This window comes from Phaenicophaeus curvirostris, chromosome 20 (genome assembly GCF_032191515.1).
Source record: "Phaenicophaeus curvirostris isolate KB17595 chromosome 20, BPBGC_Pcur_1.0, whole genome shotgun sequence".
Lineage (NCBI taxonomy): Eukaryota > Metazoa > Chordata > Aves > Cuculiformes > Cuculidae > Phaenicophaeus > Phaenicophaeus curvirostris.
The window spans coordinates 7,700,221-7,725,497 of NC_091411.1; the positions used below are offsets into that span (position 1 = coordinate 7,700,221).

Sequence of the window (25,277 nt, forward strand, 5' to 3'; positions counted from 1 at the left end):
GCGGCGGCGCGCGGGGAGGCGGCGGCGGAGCGGGGGGGGGTGGGGGGTGCGAGTGACAGCTCCCGCGCACGGCGCATGCGCGAGCCCCGCGGGAGGGGCCGCGCCGCGCACGCGCCGCCCCCCCCCCCCCCACAACCCCCCCCGGCCATGGTCCCGCGCCCCCGAGCGTTCCCCTCACAGAGGCGCCAGGCCGGGGGAACCATTTCGTAGAATCACCAGGTTGGAAGAGACCCACCGGATCATCGAGTCCAACCATTCCCATCAAACACTAAACCACGTCCCTCAGCACCTCGTCCACCCGTCCCTTAAACCCCTCCAGGGAAGGTGAATCAACCCCCTCCCTGGGCAGCCTCTGACAGTGCCCAATGACCCTTTCTGTGAAAAATTTTTTCCTCATGTCAAGCCTAAACCACCCCTGGTGGAGCTTGAGGCCATTCCCTCTCGTCCTGTCCCTTGGGAGAAGAGCCCAGCTCCCTCCTCTCCACAACCTCCTTCAAGTAGTTGGAGAGAGCAATGAGGTCTCCCCTCAGCCTCCTCTTCTCCAGGATAAACAACCCAAGCTCTCTCAGCCGCTCCTCATAAGGACCTCGTCTACCCGTCTTTTAAACACCTCCAAGAACGGGGACTCCACCATCTCCCTGGGCAGCTTGTTCCACGACCCAAGAACCCCTCCTGTGAACAATTTCTCTCGTGATACCCAGTCTGAATCTCCCCCGATGCAGCTTGAGGCCATTCCCCCTCATCCTGTCCCCTGTCACTTGGGAGAAGAGCCCAGCTCCCTCCTCTCCACAACCTCTTTTCAGGTAGAGCAATGAGGTCTCCCTTCAGCCTCCTCAAGGCTAAACAACCCCAGCTGCTCCTCATAAGGCCTGTTCTCCAGCTTCATTGCTCTTCTCTGGACTCACTCCAGAGCCTCAACATCCTTCTCGTAGCAATGAGCCCAGAATTGAACCCTTGCTCCCCACCAACTCCCACTGTCCACCCCACATGCTGCTTCCCGGGGCAAGGTGGGGTTTTCTTAACCAAATATTCTGGTTTTGACTGTTGGGAATTGGGGCAGCCACCCTACAGAAGAGGAAAACCCACCTTCTAAATCCAGCTGCAAGGGCTGCCTGCTTCAAACACAGCTACACATGTTTTGAAAAGATGGGTGGATGAGAAGCTCAGGGACATGGTTTAGTGGTTGATAGGAACGGTTGGACTCAATGATCAAAGGGGTCTTTTCCAACCTAGTGATTCTGTAAATCCTAGAGATACAAAAAGTGGAATATTTTGGTTTACAATGAAATTAAGTTCATCTAAGTAATTGTACTTTCAAAAGGGGTTTAGGTTGCAAGGGACATCCAAAAGTCCATCCAGTTCCACCTCCCACTGAATCAGGTGGCTCCAACCCCCATCCAGCCTGGCCTTGAACACCTCCACGGATGGAGCAGCCACCACTGCTCTGGGCAACCTGGGCCAGGGCCTCCCTGCCCTCATTGTGAAGAGTTTCCTCCTAATGTCTCATCTAAATCTAACCCCTTCCAATTCAGGGTCGTTCCCCCTCATCCTATCACTCCATGCCCTTGTAAAAAGTCCCTTCCCAGCTTTCCTGTAGCCCCTTTCAGTACTGGAAGGCTGCTATAAGGTCTCCCGGAGCCTTCTGTTCTCCACACACTCACACTTGAAATAACACAAATCCAGAAATATTAAGCCTGCCATTTGTCACCAACACGCTCAGCAAGCGGCAGGAAAATAACCAAATGGTCTGGCTTTGCATAAATGTGGGTGGTTGTAGCAATTGCACAGGCCTTACAGAAAACAGCCCATTACCTTGCCAAAGAAATAACATTTGTTTTGTGCACATCTTCTTCAGCATTTATTTGAGCTGCATCACTTAATCAGAGTCTACCTTCCTGTTTTTTTAGCTATAAGACATGTAAAAAGGTCTTTATACTGATTTGATATTGTTGCATTGGTTCATGAAAGGTTTAGTAGACTGACAGATTCTATGGTCTTAGAGGTCTGTTGCAACCTCAATGAATCTATGACTTACGTGGAGAGAAAGAAAAAAAAAACTGAAAGCATATTTATTCACCTGAGGAACACGGTATCTGCTTAGAGAGGATGGGGATCCTTTTGATGTCAGAAGATTAAAAAAGTGACCAGCTGCTACAGCAAGCATTGTCTCCCCAAGATCAAGGTTTTTCTTTCACTGAGGCTTGGCTATTCACCTACATGATAAAAGACCAGAAAAGAATAAGTTATTAAGCAATTCCAACGTTTAGAACAACAATGAAAACAAGTCTTAGGTTAATAACCAAAGTGCATTTGTTTTTATCTTGGTTCAACTGATTTGAACCGCAGTAGAGGGCTGCTCCTCGCACAGCAGTCTTTGAAAGGAGACAGAGGAGAGGCAAGTCTTTTGTTCATTATTAAAAGTTGTTACTTTTAAGTACTGACTTCACAACAGCTGAACAACACTGTTCAACTCATTTTACAGAGTGCTTCTTGCTGCTGCCAACACATTTAAATATCTGAGCCTGCCATGCTGCTATAGGCACAACCACAACCTTCCAAGGGCTTGTGCTTCCACAGGGAAGGGGCACCAATGCCCTGCAAAGTTGTCTTCAGACCCACATCCATCCAGAACACATTGCAAAACCAGACAATACGCTTGCATCATGACTTCTTGAGATCTTAATCCATAAGCACTTGAGCTAAAAAAACGTATGGGGCCCAAACAGAAAGCAGCATTGGTATCATCCAAGGTAAATTTGCTGCGGAATTTCCTTTTGCACAAAGAGCTGGGAGGGGAACAAGGCAAACCTGTTGCACCGGCACAGGCAGGGAAACCTGTTCGCACCGAAAGATAAAAATGCTTAACCGGTTACAGAAAGATAAAGGCCAGTAGTGCAAGTTTTGTGTTATGATGGTACATTAGCATCAACCACGCCAGAACATATGGAAAATTATTGAAATGGGTACGGACAGAGGTTTAAGACAAACACTAAACAAAATTAATCCTAGATATTTCTGGAAGGGGGACTTCTTCATACCTTAAAGCAGAATTTAGCCAGAAGCTCTTCAAAGCAGCGTTTGCCACATACATTACTATTTTCAGCCATACAAAAGCCAAACCAACAGAGCCTTCAGCTTAGTTGGTCCCCAATTACTAACGCAATTAGCAACGATGGGAGGATGGGAGCATTAAGAGCCCTTTCTGCTGAAGTATAATGCTGGAAAGCTCAGTAGTTCCCAGCCTCAAAACAAGAATTCAAAATAATGCTTAAGCTATGTTATCTATTACTTTATCAGCTCATTCACACAACGCAAATCTGAGCGACACAGAAACCAGTGCAGATCTGTTATCTATGGGCCTGTTCCTGTAAATTCTCACGTTTACCTCTCCTGTTGTTGTGATTCAGAGCACTCCCAGAGATAGATCCTAAACTTAAATAGAAGTAATTCCCTCTTTGAAAGACCAGAATTTTGTTTAGGAAGCCTCAATTCCACTTGAAAACAGCCAGATTAGCCGCTAAATGGTGTAAAAGATATTGAAAGAAGATAAAACAAATCCCTAAACTATAGTTCAATTTAAGTCCTTTTCTCTGAGTTTGTTTACTCATGCGAAGCAGAAAAAAAAAACCACCCCAACTTCCAAAACACGTACAAGCATTTTCATCATCCGGAATACAAAAGGAAGAGGACCCACCTTTCCCCCCTGGAGTTACCACTTTTGCAGCTGCTTCCCTTTTAGTTTTATAACTCTACTCAGATCATCCCTATCCAAGACGAGGAACCTACACGTTGCTTATAACCTCTCATACACTGGCCCTGAAACAGCACCAGGAAAGGAAGAGGACACACCTTTCCCTAAAGCCATCACAACTGCTTCCTTCCTGCTGTTATAACACTGCAGGGATTCTTCTAAAGGACAACTGAGAACCTTAGTTCTCTTTAAATGCCCTGTCAAGGCTCAAAGGGGCCTGATTAACGTCTAATTAAGACCTGATAACTCCCAATAACCCCCTGATAAACCTTAATGGCCCTGGCCAGCCTCACCTGTGTCCCCCACCCACACACTCTGACCAGGAGCCTCATTTAAGCTTTGCCCTGAGTGTTTCAGCAATGTTGTAGGGGTTTGTAGCTTAGCTATGGTTCTGTCTGGCTATAGACCCTGTTGATAATACAGCGTGACTTGCATCTGGCTGATCTCTAGACCAGTCTTAGTCTTCTGGAGCTGTTTAGACATCGCTAGGTTGTGTCTGACCTTGGTTATCATCATCTGAACTACAGATAGACTTCTAAACTTAGACTAGCCCTTGCCTTGCCTGGTAACATGGACTTTTTGGGTGCTCCCAGGTGCCATCCCTTGTCCTGCCCTGCTTGCTTTGCTTTGAGACTGTGCACCTAGACCCTGAATAGTGAGGCTCTTGCGCTGTAGTCTGTTATCATGCATACCTCCCAAATCCGTGTCCCTTGGGGAACAGCCAGCCCCTGCTACTCTACAACATCCCCATACCTCATAGAGTACATTGATAAACTAATACTTAATCTGGCTCACTCTCTACTGAGGTAACTGTAGACTGTCCCTATGCCAAGATTTTCCAGATATTGCTAATGCCTTCCACCCAATCTCAAGAGCTGCCCATGATATGCTTTAAAAAAAAAAAAAATCTGTGAAGGCTGCTAATTGGATATTTGTGTACATGTGAAAATGTGATGAAGGAGTAAAGGAAGAAGATATCCTGACTAAATATGTTCAAGCACAGCTGAGAATAACTGTACTTGCAAGGAACAGCACATCAGCACATCTGGAGCCAGGCAAATCTTGTCTGGAAGCTACAGTAAAACATACCAGTGTAATGATGAGAGCTGCTGTGATAGCATATTCATTTCAGACAGCTGCCAGTTTGCATATTGAGAGGGATGTAAATGTCAGTATAGACATCTCTTAACATACAATTTCCTAGAAAAATGCACAGCCAAAATAAACATGTTATAAATTCCGACTTTGAGATTATTTAGCCTTGGTAAGTGGGAAACTTACAATATCCTAATAGTTGGCAGAGAGTTAAGTGAAAAAAAAATATAAAGCTCTTCAGACAGTTTCTAGTCTGTGGTATAGAAACCCCTGACTGTGATTAGGAAACATCTTCAGACTGAGAGGCTCTTCAGCTGAACCAATACCTTGAATTACAGGGGAAACCTCTTGCTATTTAACCACTGAAGTAGTCAAAATGTGCCTGATACTTAGCAATGGAGCAAAGCACGAAAGCCTGTGCTGCAGCTGTGGTTGGAAGCAGCTATTTCTCAGGAGTCAAAAATCCACTTTCCCCAGGTGGCCCATGCACAGGAATGGTAATAATTACAACACTAAAAATAAAATATCTGGATCAGACTTATTTTCTCAGAATAAATAATCTGATGCTAATATATTAGGTAGGATTCTTTCGATCCACGGAGTGTAGCCGGGTGCATGGCAAGGTCTGATGCTGACAGGACATCTAGTGGCACACGTCAGCTATTGCCCAGAGAAAGAATCCTCCCAGTGAAACACAGGCTGATTCCAGATATTTTCTGGTACCAGTCCAGATTTCTTTGGCTGATGGCATCATTTCTCTGTTTATTTTATTACCTAAGAGTATAAAATAAAATAAAGAGGAAATGGAAAAGAGGTAAATTCTGAATCACCTCTGTACAAAGATGTGACATTCTCCATTGTCTTGCTAGTATAGTCAAGACTATTGATTTTTCTCTGCCTTTTCACCCTCATTTGCAGACTATTACTTGCCTGGTCCAATCCAGTTGTTTATCTGGCTCTAGATGAGGAAACTTGCACAGCTGTTACTCCATGGGAGTACAGGGAACATAATATTTGAGTTCCAAGAGCTGACAGTACAGGACTCCCCAGTGACCATTTACATTTATTTACATTGACGCTTCCCATTGCATAGTCTTTCAGGGCTTTTTAGCAATGTTTTAGCCTAAAAGCCATTTTAATTGTTGCTATTTATTTGTGTTTGCTTTGTTTCTTGTGTTACTGTCAGTTTGAGCAACAAAGAAGTCACTGGAGAGAGGCCAAATGTGCTTTTTGCTTCCTCCAGGCATGGGTGGACGAGGTGCTGAGGGACATGGTTTAGTGTTTGATAGGAATGGTTGGACTCGATGATCCAGTGGGTCTCTTCCAACCTGGTTGTTCTATGATTCTATGATTCTATAACTTTCAACAAATACAATCACTTAGATGAAAATTTACTTTTGTTTAAATAAAAAAAATTCCACTTCTTGTAGTAGGCGCTACTTCTTGTATAAGGGGGGTTTAAAAGACGGGTAGATAAGGTGCCCGGCGTTTAATATTGCTCCTTCCCCACCAACCCCTTCCCTGACTCCAAGACAGAACAACCCCGCCTCGGTCACGTGACGCCGGCCGAGGGCCACGTGACACCGGACAAGGATCACGTGACGCTGGCCGAGGACCACGTGACATAGGTCACGTGCCCCGCTGACCCGGAAGCGGAGCGGAAGAGGATGCTGACGCTGGAATAAAGATGGCGGCCCGCGGCTCTGGGGCTCCACTAATGCCGGCTGCGGTGGCGCTGGGGCTGGTGCTTCTCTGCGTCGTCCCGGCCGGCGCCCGCGTCCACCACCTCACCCTCAAAGTAAGGTCTGCGCCGCCTTCCGCCCCTGCGGGCTCGGCCTGCCGGGCGGGCTGAGGGCTGCGGCTGGGGCCTGCCCGCCTCCCTGGGCCAGGGCTTGCCTGGTCTCCCCGCTCCCCCAGCTGCCTTCTCGCTGCACTCCGTCCTTTTCCCTGCTTTCCCTGCCTTTTCCCTCCCCCTCACGGACCCTGTTGTGTTTGTTTTTTCCTGTTAGTCTCGTGAGACCCAGTTTTGAGTATTGTGTCTAGTTCTGGAATCCCCAGCGTAATGCTTTTCACTGGGAAAGCGGGAAGTTTCTAAGTTGTCCTGAGGCAGTTTCTGTAATTGGGTAAGAAGGATAGGGAGCTGTTGGAGCGGGTCTAGAGGAGGCTACGGGGATGATGCGGGGGGCTGGAGCACCTCCCGTACGAGGACAGGCTGAGAGAGCAGGGCTTGTTCAGCCTGGAGAAGAGAAGTCTCTGAGAAGACCTTATAGCAACTTCCACTACTGAAAGGATCTGCAGGAAAGCTGGGGAGGGACTTTTTACGAGAGCCTGTAATGCTGGAACAAGGAGAAATGGCTCTAAATTGGAAGGGGCAAGATTTAGGTTAGGCATTAGGAATAAATTCTTCATGATGCAGGTGGTGAGGTGCTGGCCCAGGTTATTTGGGGAATGGGTGTCTGTACTATCCCTGAATGTGTTCAAGGCTAGGCTGCGTGGGGCTTTGAGCACCCTTACCCACTGGGAGTTGACTGTGACCGTGCCCATGGCAGGGAGTAGGACTGGATAAGCATTAAGGTCCCTTCTGACGCAAACATTTCTATGATTCTTTCTCCTCCCCCATCTTGCCACATTCTTTAGCCCCTGTCCCTGCCTAGGTGGCCGTCTTTTTTCATTAGTTGTGGGGAAAGTATGGGAAAGGGCCTTAGAACTGCAGTTGTTTGAAGGTGTAAGTGCTTCACTGCCTGCTAAAAGCAAGATAGAAAGTTCTGTGTGATAAGAGAAAGCTGATCATGGCATGCAGGGAGGCTTCTGAGGGGGCTTTGAGATCACTTTTGCTTTTAGTGCGTGCTCTGTGGCAACATTCATTTCTTGACTGCTGGTTGCTCGACTCTGAAAGGCTCATGGCCATATTACTGGCCTTCTGCATGTAGTTTCTTCACGTTAATTAAGCAATCAGTAGAGACAGAAGAAGTTGGTGGTGGTAACAGCTGCCTGGTTTTGATTTAATAGACTTCTGATTGTGCTTCAAAAGAATGTTGTTGTCTTGTCCCTATATTTAAAAAAAAACTAGTTGTTTGGGATTGTTGATGGGAAGCAGTGCAGGTTGTGGTGAAGACCTGCAGCTCCATGGTGCTGCTGTCTGTTGTGCTCTAAATGAAGAGCTGCACAACTGGGTGATAGGGGTGATGCTTTTGGGGTGATGCTTTTTAAGGGCTTCTGTGTAACTCAAGAAATGCGTTGTAAATCTTGAGAGTGCGATTGTTCATTTTCTTCCTTGCTGTCAACACGCAGAAGCTGATAAACTGCTATTCGATTAGGACTGGTGTTACTGTGTTCTTGTTAGGGAGATTGGCAAGACTTTGGAGGAGCTCCCGTTTAGCCTTGGGGTTGCAGGGAATGCTGGGAGACATTCATGATTTATTCATAGGGAATTTTCCAAACTTATGTTATTGCCTAACGTGCAAAGGTTTATGCTGGTCATGTTATTGCTTTGAGGAATTTGTGACCAGAAGCTGAGTGCTGGAAAAATTTCTCCTGGCGTAAGACTTTTCCTTTATATAGAAAACTTTCAGAGTGGCCTCAAGCAAATGATCTCAGCAGCAGAAGTTACAGTGTCTAGTCACTGTTAGAGCCTCTCTTAACTGCCTGAATCAGTTACTGATCTGTATGTGCTGATTTTTATAGTCAAAGTCAAGTATGGTTTTTGTTTTGTCGGTTTTTTGTGTGAGGTGGAACACCGACCTGCCAAGCCCGTGGAAAGTCAAAGTGCGTTAATGTCTTTGTCCACCTCCTGTATAAACACAAGCTTTATTGTTGGAGCACAGTTGCTCCTTTTCTACTTCATCAGCCGCTTTACAGCGTTTTATGTAAACATCAGGCTCCAACAACTGTACCCTTTCACAGCGAAATCTCCCTTCTAGAGTTCTTGCCATTGGCTCCTTGCTTTTAAGTGTGCTTTGACGCTGTGCCAGGCTCAAGGCCGTAAGGCCGTGGCTTTGTGTGAGTATTTGGTATTGGGTTTCCTCAAACAAGGTGCTATTGCTTAGATTAGAATAGCCTCATTCTTGAGTCTTTGTAATTAGTATGCTAAGGTGAAGCTTTTTTTATTGTTGGGAAAGAACAGCCACAGTCTGAGAGGTGTCCTGTTCTGAAAAATAACTTTTTCTTTATAATATAATAAAAATTATTTATTTCTTCTGAGTTAGAAAAAAGACTTCTTTGAATCTGGCTGTTAGACTAACCTTGTTAAAGGAGACTCTCTTCCTTAGTAGCAATTGTTATCAACTTTATTAGTTTAGGAGTAAAAAACCCTGAACCCTACAAAAATTGGTGTTATATACATCTTTATTTACAGAAATAATTTTCAGAGTTTTCCAGAGGTAGCTGGGATATTTCCCTTGACCAAAAATAAGGCTTCTCTTGTCTTAATAGTTGAACGATGTAGCATGGAAGGCTTATTTTGTGTAGTGCAATGGCAGATTGTCTCAGAGAATGAGCAGGGTGGTCTAAACAAGGACTTAGTCAGGCATGCAGTTATGTTCAGTGCTGCCGAGCAGCTGATCGGACCAGTTTCAAGAAGAACCATCCAACGGATGGCACTGTGTGGCAGCTGTGGTGTCAGTTTTTGATTGGAGTGATTTTCCCAATTAACCAGCACCCAAAAGAGAAGTAAGACTGCTCCTATTTTATGGATTTGTCAAGATTGTTATTTGAAAGATCTTATTTTTCAGTGGTTGGTTGTAAATAGTTGTGACCATTTAATATTGGTTGGTCTCAGGGTTCAGTTGCTCAAGGTGAAAATACCTTTCATGATAATTCATATACTCTTAGACAAATTTTGAGTCTTGCTATTAGTCTCACACAAATAATGAAGCCATTTCCATGTAAGGGTTAGTGCTCTGATGAAACTTTTACTGTTCCTATAGCGTGATCCCAGTTAGATTTTGGGGAAAATGGTAAAGAATATTTTTCTGCCTCTTCTGGTCTACAGAATCTTGGGTACCACTTTCCTATAAATGTATTTAAATGTTGCAGCATCAATTTTTATCTCAAAGAAGTGGGGGAGATGTATTTATTAATTTTAATAGAAATAAGCTGAGAAGCTACTGACTGTGACCTGTTAGTGGCAAGTCCCAGATCCTCCCTTCTCGGAGGGGCAGGCTTAATCATTAAATGCATTCTATGTAAATTAAAATAATATGCATGCTGATAACTCGGATACTTAAGCATTCACCTGTATGGGTTCACACCTTTGTAAAGTTACAGTTGAGTATTTCTGAAGTCAGCAGCTGAGTGATTATAAATACAAGCTGGATTCTTCAGACCTGTTAAACCTCCTGTAAGAGGTGAGACAGTCATTAGTAAGCCGGCGTGGTTAAGCTGTCAATGTCTGGAGTGGTCCGTGTTCCTGTAGAGCGCGGTGTTGCTTGGTGGCAACCTGTGACAGAGCAAGTGGGAGCGTGTAAAGCTGCAGGATTTGTGAATTAAGTCTGTAAACTCCAAGTGCTCAAAGCTGAGATAAAACCAGGGAGGAAAGTATGTGTGTGTTGTTTATTTATTATCTTTTTTTTGGTGAGGAGAATATTTGTGAGCTGGCAGGGGAAATAAACTTAAGTGGAACTGAACAGCTTTTGCAAGTGCTCTCTATTAAGCTGCTGTCTCTGATCGTGTTTACAAGGTACAAAACACCTTCTGGCAGTGTGATGCTGCATCTCCCTCCTGTTCCCCTTGACCCAGTCGCAAGGACAAGCACTTCTCTGTCCAGATGTGGTTAAATACTCGTGGGGTACTGTGTAAACAGCTGGTATTAATCTTCTGTTCTGATTGGGCAATTATATTGCAACAGCATTAAATGGACCAGATGGGCTCTTGTTCAAGCACATTAAGTGACCTAGAACCCGAAGTCAGCACAGCTCTAATACTCTGTTGAACAAAGCATCTGCTGTAAGCCATGTGTCACCAACTTTTTTTTCCCCTTCTGAGCGTTAAGGGTACCATCTGGTTATTTGCCAGGTTAACTTGACTCTATTAGGAAAATCTTATTACGGCTGGATTACAGGTTAGCTGCATCGGGTTTACTGTCCTGCTGTTAGAGTGATATTTATGCATTGGGAATGTTTTATGCAGAGATGTCAAAATTAGTGCTGGAGGTACAGGAAGAGAGAACTTATTGTACTTCCACAGTTTTTAGCTCAGGCTTCCAGTACCTTGTCTAGGACAGTTTGTTTGCCTTCAGCTGCTGACTTTTTCTCCTTGGAGTATTGTGCAATTTGATTGTCTTCCCCTAGAAGAAACCATTTTCCTATTTCTAATGGGAACTTGTAAAAGTACCTTAAGCCGCATTTTAAACTTGCTTTTCAATTTCTGTTGCTCTGTTTCTGCTTTTCATCCAATTAATGATCCTGTAGAATTGAGGGTCCAACCGCATTCCAAGTGCATTTATTGGTTTATGGATGCAAGATAACAGGGATTTGACCTTTCCTCATCTGATGTGGCAGCTGTGTAATGTTTACTACTTTTCATGTGAGGTCCTTCATGACCTGCTTACTTAAATAAAAAAATTCACTGTACTCGAACCTTTATCAGCTGAGTGAAGCACAGAAAAGGATCAATGCCTATAATTTCCTTGGCAGAGTGAAAGGAAGTACGTTATTCTGCAACAAAGGCTGGGAACAGGGGACAGGACTAGAATTTTCCAGTCAGAGAAACAAACACAAGCAATTCTGTTTAAACCCATATAACCAGTTTTCAGTCTTTGTCCTGCTTATATGACACAAGGCCTTGCCAAAAAATCGTTTTGAGGAATGGGACTACATAAGAGATATTCTAATCTGTCCTATAAACATAGTTTTCCAACCTGTTAGGTGTTTGACTGTCCAAACATTGGCCCTGCCTAACAAGGATCTGATGGGGTGACGGTGCACTGTGATACTTGTTAAACATTTAGCTAAACCCCATCTCTCTTGGTTAGGTGAGATCGCTGTAGTTCAGTCTGTTGTGGTGACAGTAGCTGGTGTTCAAACAATAGTTGTCTTGAGTTGTTTGCAGTCTGGTTTTTGGTAGCAATAGTTTCTGATCAGTGATGCCAGATATTTAATTCTTTCCAGACTTCTTTTTGCGCGTATTTCTCAGTAGTATAGCCAGCTAATTACTGATGACACATTTATTTAACGTTTTTGCTGTTCAGGGTATTAAAGAGCTGGTTGATTCCTGTGGCATTATTGGTTATGTCTGAAGGTATCCTGAAGGAATTTGCTCTTGGTGTGGTCAGATGTTTTGCATGAATGCTTAAGTGTCAATCTCTGTCACCCTCTATCCTCTTTGACTGCCGCTGCAGATGACTCTGTATGTCATTTGTAAACTTGCTTTCTTTTTGTACAGGATGATGTGAGGCAGAAAGTCCACCTGAATACCTTTGGCTTCTTCAAAAATGGGTTCATGACAGTCAATGTCAGCAACCTTTCACTGAAGCCACCTGTGAGCCCTGATGACAAGAGCAGCTTGTCGGTAAGTTGCTTGGAGTCCAGTGACTGTGACATTTCATAGACCTGGGAAATTGCCCCTGAACTGGATGCCTTAAGTTGTTTGAGGGACGGGATCCTAACTGGTGATGCTGTTGGCTTTGCTTTCCATGAGCCATTTATGAGGATACGAATATTGTGAGACTTATCCTTGAGCACTAGCCTTTCTGCTTTAAGGACAGACTTTAACTTCAGTTCCTCTACTGAACTCAATGCATGCATTTACGAGCTATATTGAACACAGGTTACCTAAGCAATCCTGTGATGTGGGATTTTTACATTGCTGTCCTGTTATGTTGTAATGCATTCTCTGCTCATCATATCAGTAGATTTCCAGAACAGTGACTCTACTAATTGTTAGATGACTTTAATGCTACATCTTTAGCACATTACGTTGGTGATCTTAATAGAGAAACTGTAATGCTAGGATGCAAAACAGACCTGTGTCCTTACTCTTCTGCACAGTTCAACTTCTTTATTACTAAAAGTATTAGACATTTTCCTCAAGCAAAAACATCTGGAAAAATACTGAAATAAATAAAAACCTTCAGGGGCAGATGGTACTCCAAATTAGTTTGGGTTTGAATTGGTATATATTTTATTTTTGATGGGTGAAGCAACAGGTTTATTATATTTGAATATTTTTTCAGTTGAATTAAGTAATGAGAAAAATACCTGGCTTCTGCCTTAACTGTAGGTTAACTTATTTAGAGAGTAGTATCTTTGAGGTTCAGTGGTGGTTTGGCTTCTGATAGTAGGGGAGCCTGAGCTGTTCTGATTTGACAGATTGTTCTCAATTGTCTTTGTAGGTGGGGTTCAGCTTGGATCGAACGAGGAATGATGGATTCTCTACTTATCTGGTGAGAATGAGATGTGAATTTGCTTTTCTAAGCTAGGGACATCCTGTAGTCTATCTTACTCCAGGAATGGTTGGAAGAAAATAAAGGACAACAGGGGTGGCCCTTGTATATGGTCAGGTTGTTAAGGATAATTCAGTTGTAAAATTTGCTGGACCAAGAATGGTGACGTCTCCCTGGGGTTGAGGGGAGCATGTCCAGTTCCGTATAAACAGAAGGGAACTTAAAAGATGTTTTGCTTCTATTGCCAGGATGAAGAAGTGGATTACTGTATCTTGAAAAAGAAACCAGAACAAGATGTCTCTGTTGTAATCTTACTTCTGGACTTGGAAACAGAAGTGTGAGTAAATAGCGTGCACTATATTTTAAAGTTATTTCTCCTGTTGAAGTTAATGTAACATTTGTGAAATTTCTTTATGGGCTTCTATAGAATCATAGAATCACCAAGTTGGAAAAACCTCTTGAATCATCAAGTCCAACCATTCCTATCTGTCCCTAAACCATGTCCCTGATCACCTTGCCTCCCCGTCTTTTAAATGCCTCTAGGGATGGGGACTCAACCACCTCCCTGGGCAGCTTGTTCCAGTGCCTGATGACTCTATCTGTGTAAAATGTTTTCCTGACATCCAGTCAGAACCTCCCCTGGTGCAGCTTGAGGCCATTCCCCCTTGTCCTGTCACTTGGGAGAAGAGGCCAGCTCCCTCCTCTCTACAGCCTCCTTTCAGGTAGTTGTAGAGAGCAATGAGGTCTCCCCTCAGCCTCCTCTTCTCCAGGCTAAACACCCTCAGCTCTCTCAGCTGTTCCTCATAATGCCTGTTTTCCAGCCCCTTCACCAGCTTTGTTGCTCTTCTCTGGACTTGCTCCAGAGCCTCAACATCCTTCTTGTGGTGAGGGGCCCAGAACTGAACACAGGATTTGAGGAGCGGTCTCCCGAGTGCCGAGTCCAGAGGGAGAAGAACCTCCCTGGACCTGCTGGTCATGCCGTTCCTGATCCAAGCCAAGATGCCCTTGGCCTTCTTGGCCACCTGGGCCACTGCTGGCTCATGTTCAGATGGCTGTCAACCAACACCCCCAGGTCCTTCTCCAGGCAGCTGTAAAGCCACTCTTCCCCTCGTCTGTAGCTGCACAGGTTTGTTGTGCCTCAAGTGCAGGGCCCGGCATGTGGCCTTGTTAAACCTCGTGCCACTGGTCTCAGCCCAGTGGTCCAGCCTGTTCAGATCCTTTTGCAGAGCCTTCCTGCCCTCCAGCAGATCCACGCTTCCACCCAGCTTAGTGTCATCTGCAATCTTGCTAAGGGTGCACTCAATGCCTTCATCCAGGTAATTGATAAAGATGTTGAACAGGACTGGACCCAGCACTGAGCCCTGTATGTGTAGTTTATTTTTTAAGGGGTTACAGGAAAATTAGGAGAAGCTGAGAGAGAAAACATCTGCGGTATAAAATGGTTCAAAAATTCCTGTTGTGTGTTGGAGGGGTAAGTGAGCATAGGGCAGAAGAACTGTACCTTAATTGTGCTGCTAACATGAATCTGAGTTCATAGATCACTTTTGCAGCTCTTTGCACTGAATGTGCTGTTTTACTGCTTGTCTTGGATTATTTGTTTCATGGAAGTACTTTCGAGGCTGCGTTGCTTTCTTTTACAAGAAAAACTATAACTGTGTGGAAACATTATTCCTTTTTGGTAACCAGTGTTTCATTAGAAATAACTAATTTTTCTTCAGCTGCTCTTGTATTTGATGTAAACGTATAGTGCGTCTTCATCTCCACTGATCAGTTCAGTGCTTGCCTGTTCTCTGTGGTAAAATAAAAAAAACAAGTCAAGACAAGTTGATTTTCTTTTATTGGGTGTGTGTGGGCTTTGACAGCCTTATTGTGAGTGTTGATTTGCTCTCAGTTTGTTTGAAATCTGTTTTTTAGGGTGAAGGTACGGTTCTCTGCAGAAGCTTCTTCTTTGCCTAAAATTTCCTTCATATCTGAGGCAAATGGCCCTACCTTAAGTACCACATCACTGAAAACTTCTGAGCAGAGCAGTGATTCTGGTAAAAATCCTGCAAAGGTCAATCCAAGTACAGACAGTGAAGGTAAGCCTGCTAAACCTGATCTCTATGTGCTTCCGCTGCTAGTTCCTTGTGGATATGCATCCAGCAGCGTGTTGTGGTCACATACTGGAGTCCTTTTGGGCTGGAACATGATGCACAGTCTTGTGTAAACCTGCGTGCAGAGCTGCCTTTTGTGTTGGAGTCTCTTCTGCTTGGTGATTTGCGTCAATCGGGTCTGTTGATGCAGCAGAGACCTAACGTGGCTATTTGAGACCTGCAGTACCTGTGAGGTGAGGTTGAGGGACATGGTTCTCCTTCGTCTGGCAAAAAGAAGGCTAAGGAGGAATTTCCTTTCAGGTTTTACTTTGTTAAACAAAATCAGGGCCTGTGTGATACAGTGTTGACACTTGGCATGCTCTGAGTCAGAGGCTGGACTGAATATCCAGAGATGCTTTCCAGCCAGCATTTGTATGAATCATAGAATCATAGAATAACCAGGTTGGAAGAGACCCACCGGGTCATCGAGTCCAACCATTCCTATCAAAAAGGCCTTGATGATGAGTTTGTATGTATGTTTCTAAAGAGCTGATATCTAGTCTGTCACGCAGAAGCTATGGGGATGGAGAAGTAGCTCTACCAGTAACTTCTCTTGGAGGGACAAATCTTTGTCTTGGCTTCTAGACCAGTAGGTGAAAAGATTTTATCATCTTAGCCCTGATGGGATTAACTCTAAACAGTTTGTATTATCCCTTCCTGGACTTCAGATCAGACTGCTCAGCAGTCTGAGTAGTCTGAGTCTGTCTTGGCCTGTTCTGTTCACAAGCTTTGTCACTGAAAATTTTGTACAGCCATTCTAACAAGTCAAGAACAAAGCTGGGTGGCATTGAATAGAATTGGTCTGGCAGCTCTAGTTTTGTTTTTTCTTGCATTAGAAAGTATATTGTGTATATGAACTGCACTGAGGTATGGGAGCCAAAAGGAAAGCTTAAGTCTTGAACTTCTGCTTCGTGGTAGAATGGGATGAACTTATGTTTGAAAAGCTGCTTATGGGAGCAGAGTGAAACTGTGAACTTGGCATGCTGCTGTAATGAAGCCTCCTGTCAAGTTAAGTTTCTTAAGTTTGGAACAGATCTTGACTTGGCAGGGCACCTATGCTTCTGCGGTTGTTTTCTTGATGTTTTTACTGGGGCCTTGCTTAGTAGGGAGCTGAGAACTTTTTCCTTCCCCAGGGCTAATGAGGACTTCCATATGTTTATGGGGCCATGTATAAATGTCTAAATTAAGATTAGTCAGTGAGATTAACAGTATTTGGCTGTAACATTAAAAGTCATAGCTGTAGCCTGTATAAAAAAAGGCTATAGCCTGCATCTGGTATAGTTCATCTGCCTCCTGCATCATGTTAATTGCAGAGGCTGGAAAGCTTCATTGGGTAGGTTTTTGTAGAAGGTGTAATGGTAGAGAAATCTATCCTAGTATTTGCATTTGGAATGAATGCTAATTGTAGGAAGAGTCCTGGGAGAACAAGGAGAGACTGGGAAAGAACCTGTGTTAATCGTTAAGGAAACTGCCATGCAGACAAGTGTAGGAAGATTGGAGTAAGGTATTGGCAGTGTGTAAAAGGTGGTAAAAGGTCTATGAGGATGTCTAAATGCAAACACTAAATGTACAATTAATATTTTTATCTCTAGATAAGAAGTCTAAACGAAGTACAACATCCTCCCAGGTAAGAAACTATCTGTTCTCTTTCAGAAAGGTCCTGGGGCACTACTGCAGTATAAGCAGAGCCAGGGAGTGGAGAGCAGTGTTTTCTGTTGCTCTGCTTCCACTGTAAATATACGGAATGCAGTTTTGATTGTCTGGATGATGTAGCCAGGTATGGTAAGTTACCTGCTTAAAAAAAATCTGTATCTCTTTTCCTTTTCCCAGAGCATAGTAGAACAGGAACATCATGTTCACAGCGAAAGAGGAACTTTTTCATTTCAGGTGAGGCATCTGACAATGTAGTCTTGATGTGTGCAGACTGTTCCTTCACTGTACTACTTTATGAAAAGTAAAACTTAGTTGCTCCCTACAGTAATTAAAACTCTTAATAAATGAATAATTGCTGGAAATCTTTCTTCATTAAGAGGGGAGCTGTTTTAAACTGTTTTTACTGTGATGCAGTTCTTCATCTTAGGTTGAGGCTCACAGGTTTTTCATGTTTACTGTGATGCAACTAGTGCGTACAGGCTTCTAACAACAAATAGCTGTGACCTGGTTATTGGCTCACTTATGAGGGATGATATTCTATATGAAACCAGATTAACGCTTTGTTTCAGCACATTGGTTCACTTGTGATTGTTGGTTACTGTAAAACAAACACTTTTTAAGTTCTGTTATGTGGCACATCTCATCTCCATAACTATCACAATTTGTGTATTTGAGGGAGGAACGAGTAGCTCTTTGTGCTTTAGGGTAAGTGTGATCAAAATTTTGTGCTTCAACATGTTAGACGTACAACACTTCTTGTTGCTATTCTCCTTCCTTGATAGAAATGGCTTCTTACCATGGTGACCCTTTTATGAATGAAAAGAATGCTGACTTTCCTATTTTTTATTTTCAGTTTTATTTTAACATCAGCTCCGATAACCAAGAAGGTCTCTACAGCCTGTATTTCCATAAATGTGTTGGGAAGCATGGGCCAGCTAATGATAAGCAGCTATTTAGTCTTGATGTAAGTATAGCTTCTGAAGTATAATTAACTCATCCTCTTAGACTGAAATTTGCAGGTTTCAGTTCTAGTGTGTGTACTGAGCACACACTGCACATGGGTATATATATGGGGTGGGAAGGGATCCAGAGTTGTGCATTTCATCTCTGTAGTGGCATTTCTGAAGGAAGCAACTGCAGTAAGAACAACTAAAATACTAGGTTTGGAGAAATGTCTCAATGTGAAGACTGTGTGTGGGCTTTGTTCAGTCTACACAGTTGTGACTGGATGCTGTAACGAGATGGGAGCTAAACCAGCTGTTTTGTGTTTCGCTGTGCTCACAAGATCGCATTCTTTTACTTAAATTAAGGCTATTGCTGCAGTATAAATTATTGGTATTTGTGAATTTAGTGTTTTCTTCTTCTGGCATAATTAAAGATGTGTTTTTACAGTGTTGGCTGCATATCTTAAAGGCAATATGTTATAACAAATATCTCTTGTAACACCCAAGGGTTCAGCCCTATGCTCTTTTGAGCCAGAGTGCGTTATCACAGCCCAGGCTTTCCCTTTTTTCTCTTTTCTGTGCTCGTGCTGGCATCTGTACTAGTGTGTAGTGAGCTGTTCTGTGAGGAATCCTCTCATTGACCAATGTAACTCAGCCAGATCAGACCATTGAACTGCTTATTACGTGGTTCTGCTGACACTACTGCAAGGGCATGTGTAGGTGATAAAACTTAGCATTGCTAACTTAACTCAGACTGGACTACTTAAATTCTGCTTCTGAAATTGTGTGTTTAGAAGGCCAAGTTTTTGAATTGCTGTTTGTTGCTTTGACCCACTGAAGAGACTGGAAAAAGAAGAAAACCTGGAAACAAACCTCTTTGGTTGTGTTCAGAGATGCAGGACAGCTTCAGTACTGCAAACTAGTTGTGATGCCTTTTTTTAATGAAGTTCTAGCTGTTTAGGGGCATAAATAGGATGTTAAATACAGCTTCTGTTTTTCAAGTCGCAGGGCAATAGGCTTGCCAGCCGAATGTTTCCTTGACAGGTGAAGAAATCCTTTGTCATAAATCTTAGTGGGTTTCTCAGCTATGTCTGTCTCTCTCTGCACCTAAAATCAGGACTGTGCTAAAAAACCTGCTTGTTTACGCAGGATTGTAGATACTATTTCTGAATCAAACGTAGGCAGGCTCTGAAGTTTGGTATAGAGAACAACTATTGTTTGGGAAAATCACTTTGCCTTTCTGAATTATCTTATGTAACTGAAGCATGGAAAGGAACCTCTGTTCCTTTTTGCTTTTCAAGGAAATTGTTGGGAGTGTAATTGTGCAAAATATTTTGAGATTCTTGAGGATGAAGAGCTGGATTCACTTTTAAGTTTCTCATAAGCCACCCCTTCAGAAAACCAATTTTAAATAAGAAAACTTAGTTGTGAACAAGAATTGTTAACTTGATGCCCTAAAGTGGTTTTTCAACTGTACATGTAACACACTTTTCAATATTCAGATAGAAATTACGGAAAAGAATCCTCAAAGCTACCTCTCAGCTGGTGAGATCCCACTGCCAAAACTTTACATTTCGATGGCAATCTTCTTTTTCATATCTGGGACTGTATGGATCCACATACTTCGTAAACGCAGGTAAGTGGACTAGTTCAGTGTCAGTAACAAGTATGGACCTACCTTGCTTGATTTTTATCTTTTATTCTTCCTCTCCTAATGCCCAATTCATGGTCAGATTTAATCACTTGAAACTCCAAATCTGGGTCAATATTGCATGCCTAATACATGCAGCTTCTAGTTGAAAACAGCTACTTTTGCCAGTATCATTGTTACAGATCATTGTTGTAAACTTATCAGGTCTTGCATTAAGAAATCCATTGTATAGTGTACGTATTCAAATATTTTGTGGCAATGAATAAACAGGAGATTCCTGTAGATGACGACAAGAGGAGAACATTATTTGAAAATGACTCTAAATAGCAAGAAAAACTTGAGTGTTTTTCCTGTATTGAATGGGAGCTTGTGGTAGTGGAGAGCCATAAACTTTTTGATTATAGCTGAAAGTGGTAGGAATTATGAATTGAAAACCATGCTTCTTAATAGTTAAACCATTGCAACAGAAGCCAAGAGCACCTATGATTCCATTCTGGCTTTTCCTCTGACTTAGTCTGGAGTTCACTTGGTGTGGTTTAGTGACTTGGGGTCAGAGTGGTACACGTGTGGATTATGTTCAGCAAGTATTTGAACAGTTACAGTCGATACAAGATGTTCCTATGAAGTGTTGTTTTTAATTAACCCAGATATTAAAAATCAGAGTTCTAGAACATGTAGTTGATACGTTGTTCAGGATATTGCAAAAACTTGGACTGCAGCATTAAAGGGAAACCTACACTAATAGCTCAGCCCAGGAGTTACTGTTTGACATTTATAGCTTCTAAAAAAATACTTGAGCTGAGATTTTTACTGCTATCTTTCAACTGATGCTGTTCCCTCATCTTATCTTCCCAGGAATGATGTCTTTAAGATTCACTGGCTAATGGCAGCCCTTCCTTTCACGAAGTCTCTGTCCTTAGTCTTCCACGCGGTATGTATCATGTCTCTGCCTTAAGCTGTTTAGCTAGGAAGTAGGAACATGGGAATGCTGTTAGAGAAATCTGCTTTGGAGGGGAGAATCAGAGAGAGAGAGAGAAGTGTTTGGTATTGAAGCATTGGAACTGAGCTGCAGTTGTTTGGTGGAAGTGGTTCAATTTTTCAATCAGCAAATTCTGACTTTGAATACAATTGAGATCCAAGTGAAGTGGTGAAGCAGCAAGCATATGAGGGCTGAATGAGTTCCATGAGTTGTGATGTTTTAGCCATTTGAGCCTGGTGTGAAAGCTTGAGCTGTGGTGCTGCTTCAGCAATGTGGCTTATAATAAATGTTAATAAATGGTGACCTTGATGAATGTTTGTAAAATTCAAGAGCACTACTTCAGATGAACTATTATGGTGTGTTGTAACAGACCTAACATAATAAGCTTTAATGGTTTCAATACATAAGTGCCTGTTCAATTGAATTACTTTGCCTTTCCACTGGAAAGGCCTCATAAACAGAAGTAGTGACAACGATTTAATCCTTCAGTGTTTCTGCCAGCCGTGATCTTCACCTTCACGGTCACGACAGCATAACTGCCACGAACATTTCTGTAATGAAATTAATTGAATCTGGTTTCCAGTGAAAGCAGAAAGCCTCTAGTCACCTGATGCAGCTGAGTGTGAACAATGAGTGAATAAATAGGTTACAAATGCAGTTGTTTGAGTGTGGGAAGGATGTAGATTGTGTGTGAGATCCTCTAATACTTAGAAAATACAGTAAATGGAAATGGCCTCATTGCTAAACAAAACTAGAAAGTGGTGGGAGGAACTATTCTCTAAGGTGCAACAGAGCTGAGTTTGTACACACTGTTTGTGAAGTGAAACTTGAAGTAGCTGTCAGGCAGACCTTTTATAGGCATGGGTGGGGTGCTGATGAGCAGCTTGTCAAGTAATGTACTGTATTTTCTGCTTCCAGATCGACTATCACTACATTTCTTCTCAGGGATTTCCTATTGAAGGCTGGGCTGTTGTTTATTACATTACTCACCTGTAAGTGTGTCAAAAGATGATGTGATAGATTGAAACAATGGAATTTCATTCCCTGTGGGGCTGACTGTCCTGATCAAACTAAAAAATTGCTAATTCTTTGGTGCTGTTTTCTGAATGACAAGACAACAGTCAGCCCTGTGGGAAGGAGAAAGCTCTACTAATAGAGGGCAGCTGCAGAGAATTGGCACTAATGTGGGTGGAGATGTAAAAGGATAAGAAATGCTTTGCTTTTCTTTGTTCATACTAGTATTGAAGTATCTAATTTGCTTTTGGTATGAATGGTAAGAGGGTGCAGCTGCCAGTGTTTTCTCCTGTTCACAGTGGTGAATGGATGACTTCCCCAGGAAAGGCTGCATGTATTGACAATTGTGAATAAAGCCCAATATTGCTGTGTGATACACAGTTGTAAGCAAGTGCATCTGCTTCACTGTTGTAGGCACTTGCCAAAATTAAGAATAGCAAGGCTATTGTGTTTGTGGCTTTACTGACTGTAGGAGAGAACCTGGGTAGAAGATGGAGTGTGATAAAATAAAATCTCTCACTTGCAGTGTCTTGTTTCTCTTTCAGGCTGAAAGGTGCTCTTCTGTTCATCACTATTGCCCTTATTGGCACAGGCTGGGCTTTCATTAAACACATCCTGTCAGACAAGGACAAAAAAATTTTCATGATTGTCATCCCACTTCAGGTGAGGACTGAGCAAAGTCAATACTTGCTCTCTTGTGGGAGAGCTGCTTGTGGAAGCTGTAGAGGGCTGTGAATCCTTCACAAAATTTGCTGCGGTTGCTGCTTGTGGAAGCCTGTTGGTTACAATTTCAGTTGAGAGGGGATTCCTTGGGCCAGAGTTACTTTCATAACTGTCTCCGCCTTTTTCCCTATATTGAGTATGAGATAAGGGTGAATGGTGTTGGGAGGTGAACAACTAGCTGTAATGGAGGCTCAAAACTTGAGCTACAAGCCAGTATTAAACTACTAAGAGGAGAAATTAATTCCAAGTGGTCACACCTGCAATGCTTGTGAAATGGGCTTAAGGAAAAAAAGGGGAAAACTGACTTAAGTCTGTTGGGGAAACTCAACCAGTGTGTTCGAAGTGATCAGTGTTTGTTTCCTACTCCAGGAGCTGAGGTAGATAGGAGGGCAGCACTTGTGTTTGTTTTTGATAGAACAGCTTTTCTGCCTTTCCCGGTGTGCTTACATAGCTGTAAAACCAGAAGTATCTAACTTGTGTTGGAGGCTCTTACAGAGCTGAGGTGTGGAGTACAGAACGTGATTGATGACCAGCTAGAATTATCAGCTTACTTCAGAATAACGTGTTTAAATTTTGCTGTATGTGTATCTGCGGAGTCCTGTTCCTATATTTTAAAAAAAATAGGTTTTGCTCTTTTATCTCTACTGATACGATAGATTCAGTAGAGTATATAACAAAAAGGGCCACTTTTGGGCTGTCAGCAGAAATGAGTTCCAGTCAGTCTTATTTCTGTAAATCCTGTGAAGATGGTGCTGAGCATGTGGCTTTCTTGGCTGAAGAATTATTGGTTCTGCAACCCTGGGACAGCTTTTGCTGAATCAACAGCCTGCATGTAGAATCTCCTAGGAAAGCTTCTGAAACTATTAAGTGTGTTTTGTCCTGTAGGTACTGGCAAATGTGGCGTACATTATCATAGAGTCAACAGAAGAGGGGACAACTGAATATGGACTGTGGAAAGAAATTCTCTTCCTGGTAGACTTGCTATGTTGTGGAGCCATCCTATTTCCAGTGGTGTGGTGAGTCACTGTGTGCGTTGTCATTTGAGCACTGATGGCTTGAGCTGCTTCTGAGCTAGTATTGACTGCTAGTTAGAGCTAAGGATACTGTCAAAGCAAGAAGAGTTGGTCCTTTGGAATCAAACATTCTGTTAACTGTTTTAAACTGTATTAGTCAACAGTTCGATCTCACATTGTGGGAGATAGTTGTTCTGGAGATGCTGAAGTGGGGCTAAGGTAAAGTGGATGGCGATTTAAGTGTGGCCAGCACAGCACAGACTGTAGCTGCTTTTGAAACTTGGAATTTTGCTCTTTGACAAATCACATTTTGCTTTACTGAATGAGGTTGGAAACTAGGCTGTTAAATTCTAAAACAATCCTGCTGTTTAAGATCAGTGCTGCCTTCAAGCAGAGTAGCTGCTTTTTTACTTGACTGTTTAGAAGAAATAATCCCACAGGGAGCATTTCTCTGCCCTTCCTTCCACTCTACTTGGCAAGGAATAATGTTGGTTATGTAAAACTTGAGTGAAACACAGATAATGCAGATAAACAGTATTGCTTCTTGCCAGTTAGTCAGAACATCTATCTTCTAAATTCATTTTGGTCTTAATTGGATAAACAGCTGGGTTTAAAGGAGGATATGAAGGAGCTTTTGACTCCTTGGTTTGTAAACACAGGATATTCTTTTTTTTTCTCCAGTATTTATCTCTGAAATACAGAGTGAATATAAATGTCTGTCTAGTGAACAGGTCATTGCTCTAGAGTGTGTAACTCCTTGAGTGCTTGAGAGAATTGTTTCATATTGTGTGTGTTTGAATAAAGGCACACATACATGTTGCTCAGTAGATGGGAGTGAGCTTCAGCTTGTCTTGTGAGGGTGAGTTTCAGCTCTTTGTCTTCCCAGTCATCCTCTCTGTAAGGGCAAATCCCTACACAGTCTTGATGGGCTTCTGCCAAGACTAGGAGCTATCTTCCAAGAAATTTGCACTACCCACTTGTCCCTTCCCCTACTACAGTCAACATGCTGCAGCTCTCTAAGGCTGAGAGTATTTGGGTGTGGTAAATAAAATTGCAGAGATATTCTATTAACTTTAATTGTAGAGAAACTCTGATTTCCATTGATAAAGGTGACTTTTACTGCCACAGCTCTTACTACTGAATGCTAGAATCGATACATCAGTGATATGCTGGTACAAAACTTGCTTTCCCTAAAGGAACAGTGTCTGAAGAACAAATATACTTGGGTGAGCTGTCCTGTAAATGTTTATAGTGCGCAACCAGTGTTCCTGCATTGTCATGGTACTGGCATCAACTGGCTGTGAAGCCCAGGACATAAGTTCTTACCCCCTTTTTCATCTGGTTAGTGTCACTGCAGCTGGTGGGATGACTCATGTGAGCAAGGTGACTAAGACTTGGCCCTTGTATTTACATTCCTGCAGGGTAGCTTCTGTTACATAAGTTGCCTATGTAGACCTGTAAGCTGTAATCAACTATTTAAATGGAAAGAGCTTAAAAGAGCAATAACATGCCAAATACTTGGCAGCTCTCTGAAGAGTAGCTCAGCTTAATTGTGTGAGTGGAAGGCATTATGCTGGAAAATGCCCCAGTTTCTCACTCTGCTCCCTCCCTCCTACAAAGCTTTCTGTGGGCTGAAGCAGGCTTTAGCAATCCGCTTTTTTAATCACAAGGTGATACAGATACTCGAACTAACTGCCAAGCTAGGGGGATGGGGATGAAATCTATGCGGTGCCAAGCACACTAATCCCAGTTAATTACGAACATACCCCAGCCATAAAGAGCTAACGAAACTTGTCGGCATTTGAGGGCTACAATGACAAGAGAGTGCAAAAATTATAGCTTATCTACTCCTTATTTTTTCAGGTCAATAAGACATTTACAGGAGGCTTCAGCAACAGATGGGAAAGGCAAGTAATCTGTCATGTTTTTTCTGGTTTATGCT

The 25,277-nt window shown here is 42.8% G+C and overlaps 1 protein-coding gene across 2 annotated transcripts in view; it reads left to right on the top strand.

Annotated features, from left to right (window-relative positions):
• Positions 1-6,527: 6,527 nt before the first annotated feature.
• Positions 6,528-25,277, top strand: part of GPR107 (G protein-coupled receptor 107) — a 39,441-nt gene continuing 20,691 nt past the window's right edge. For both annotated transcript variants that reach the window (XM_069873582.1, XM_069873583.1), the window contains exons 1-14: positions 6,528-6,644; positions 12,227-12,352; positions 13,176-13,226; positions 13,475-13,563; positions 15,141-15,304; positions 16,951-16,985; positions 17,189-17,245; positions 17,865-17,975; positions 19,458-19,591; positions 20,462-20,537; positions 21,504-21,577; positions 22,145-22,262; positions 23,208-23,338; positions 25,199-25,242. In XM_069873582.1, coding sequence (XP_069729683.1) covers positions 6,534-6,644; positions 12,227-12,352; positions 13,176-13,226; positions 13,475-13,563; positions 15,141-15,304; positions 16,951-16,985; positions 17,189-17,245; positions 17,865-17,975; positions 19,458-19,591; positions 20,462-20,537; positions 21,504-21,577; positions 22,145-22,262; positions 23,208-23,338; positions 25,199-25,242 — 1,321 coding nt within the window. In that variant the 5' untranslated portion in view covers positions 6,528-6,533. The remainder of the gene's footprint in view (positions 6,645-12,226; positions 12,353-13,175; positions 13,227-13,474; positions 13,564-15,140; positions 15,305-16,950; positions 16,986-17,188; positions 17,246-17,864; positions 17,976-19,457; positions 19,592-20,461; positions 20,538-21,503; positions 21,578-22,144; positions 22,263-23,207; positions 23,339-25,198; positions 25,243-25,277) is intronic.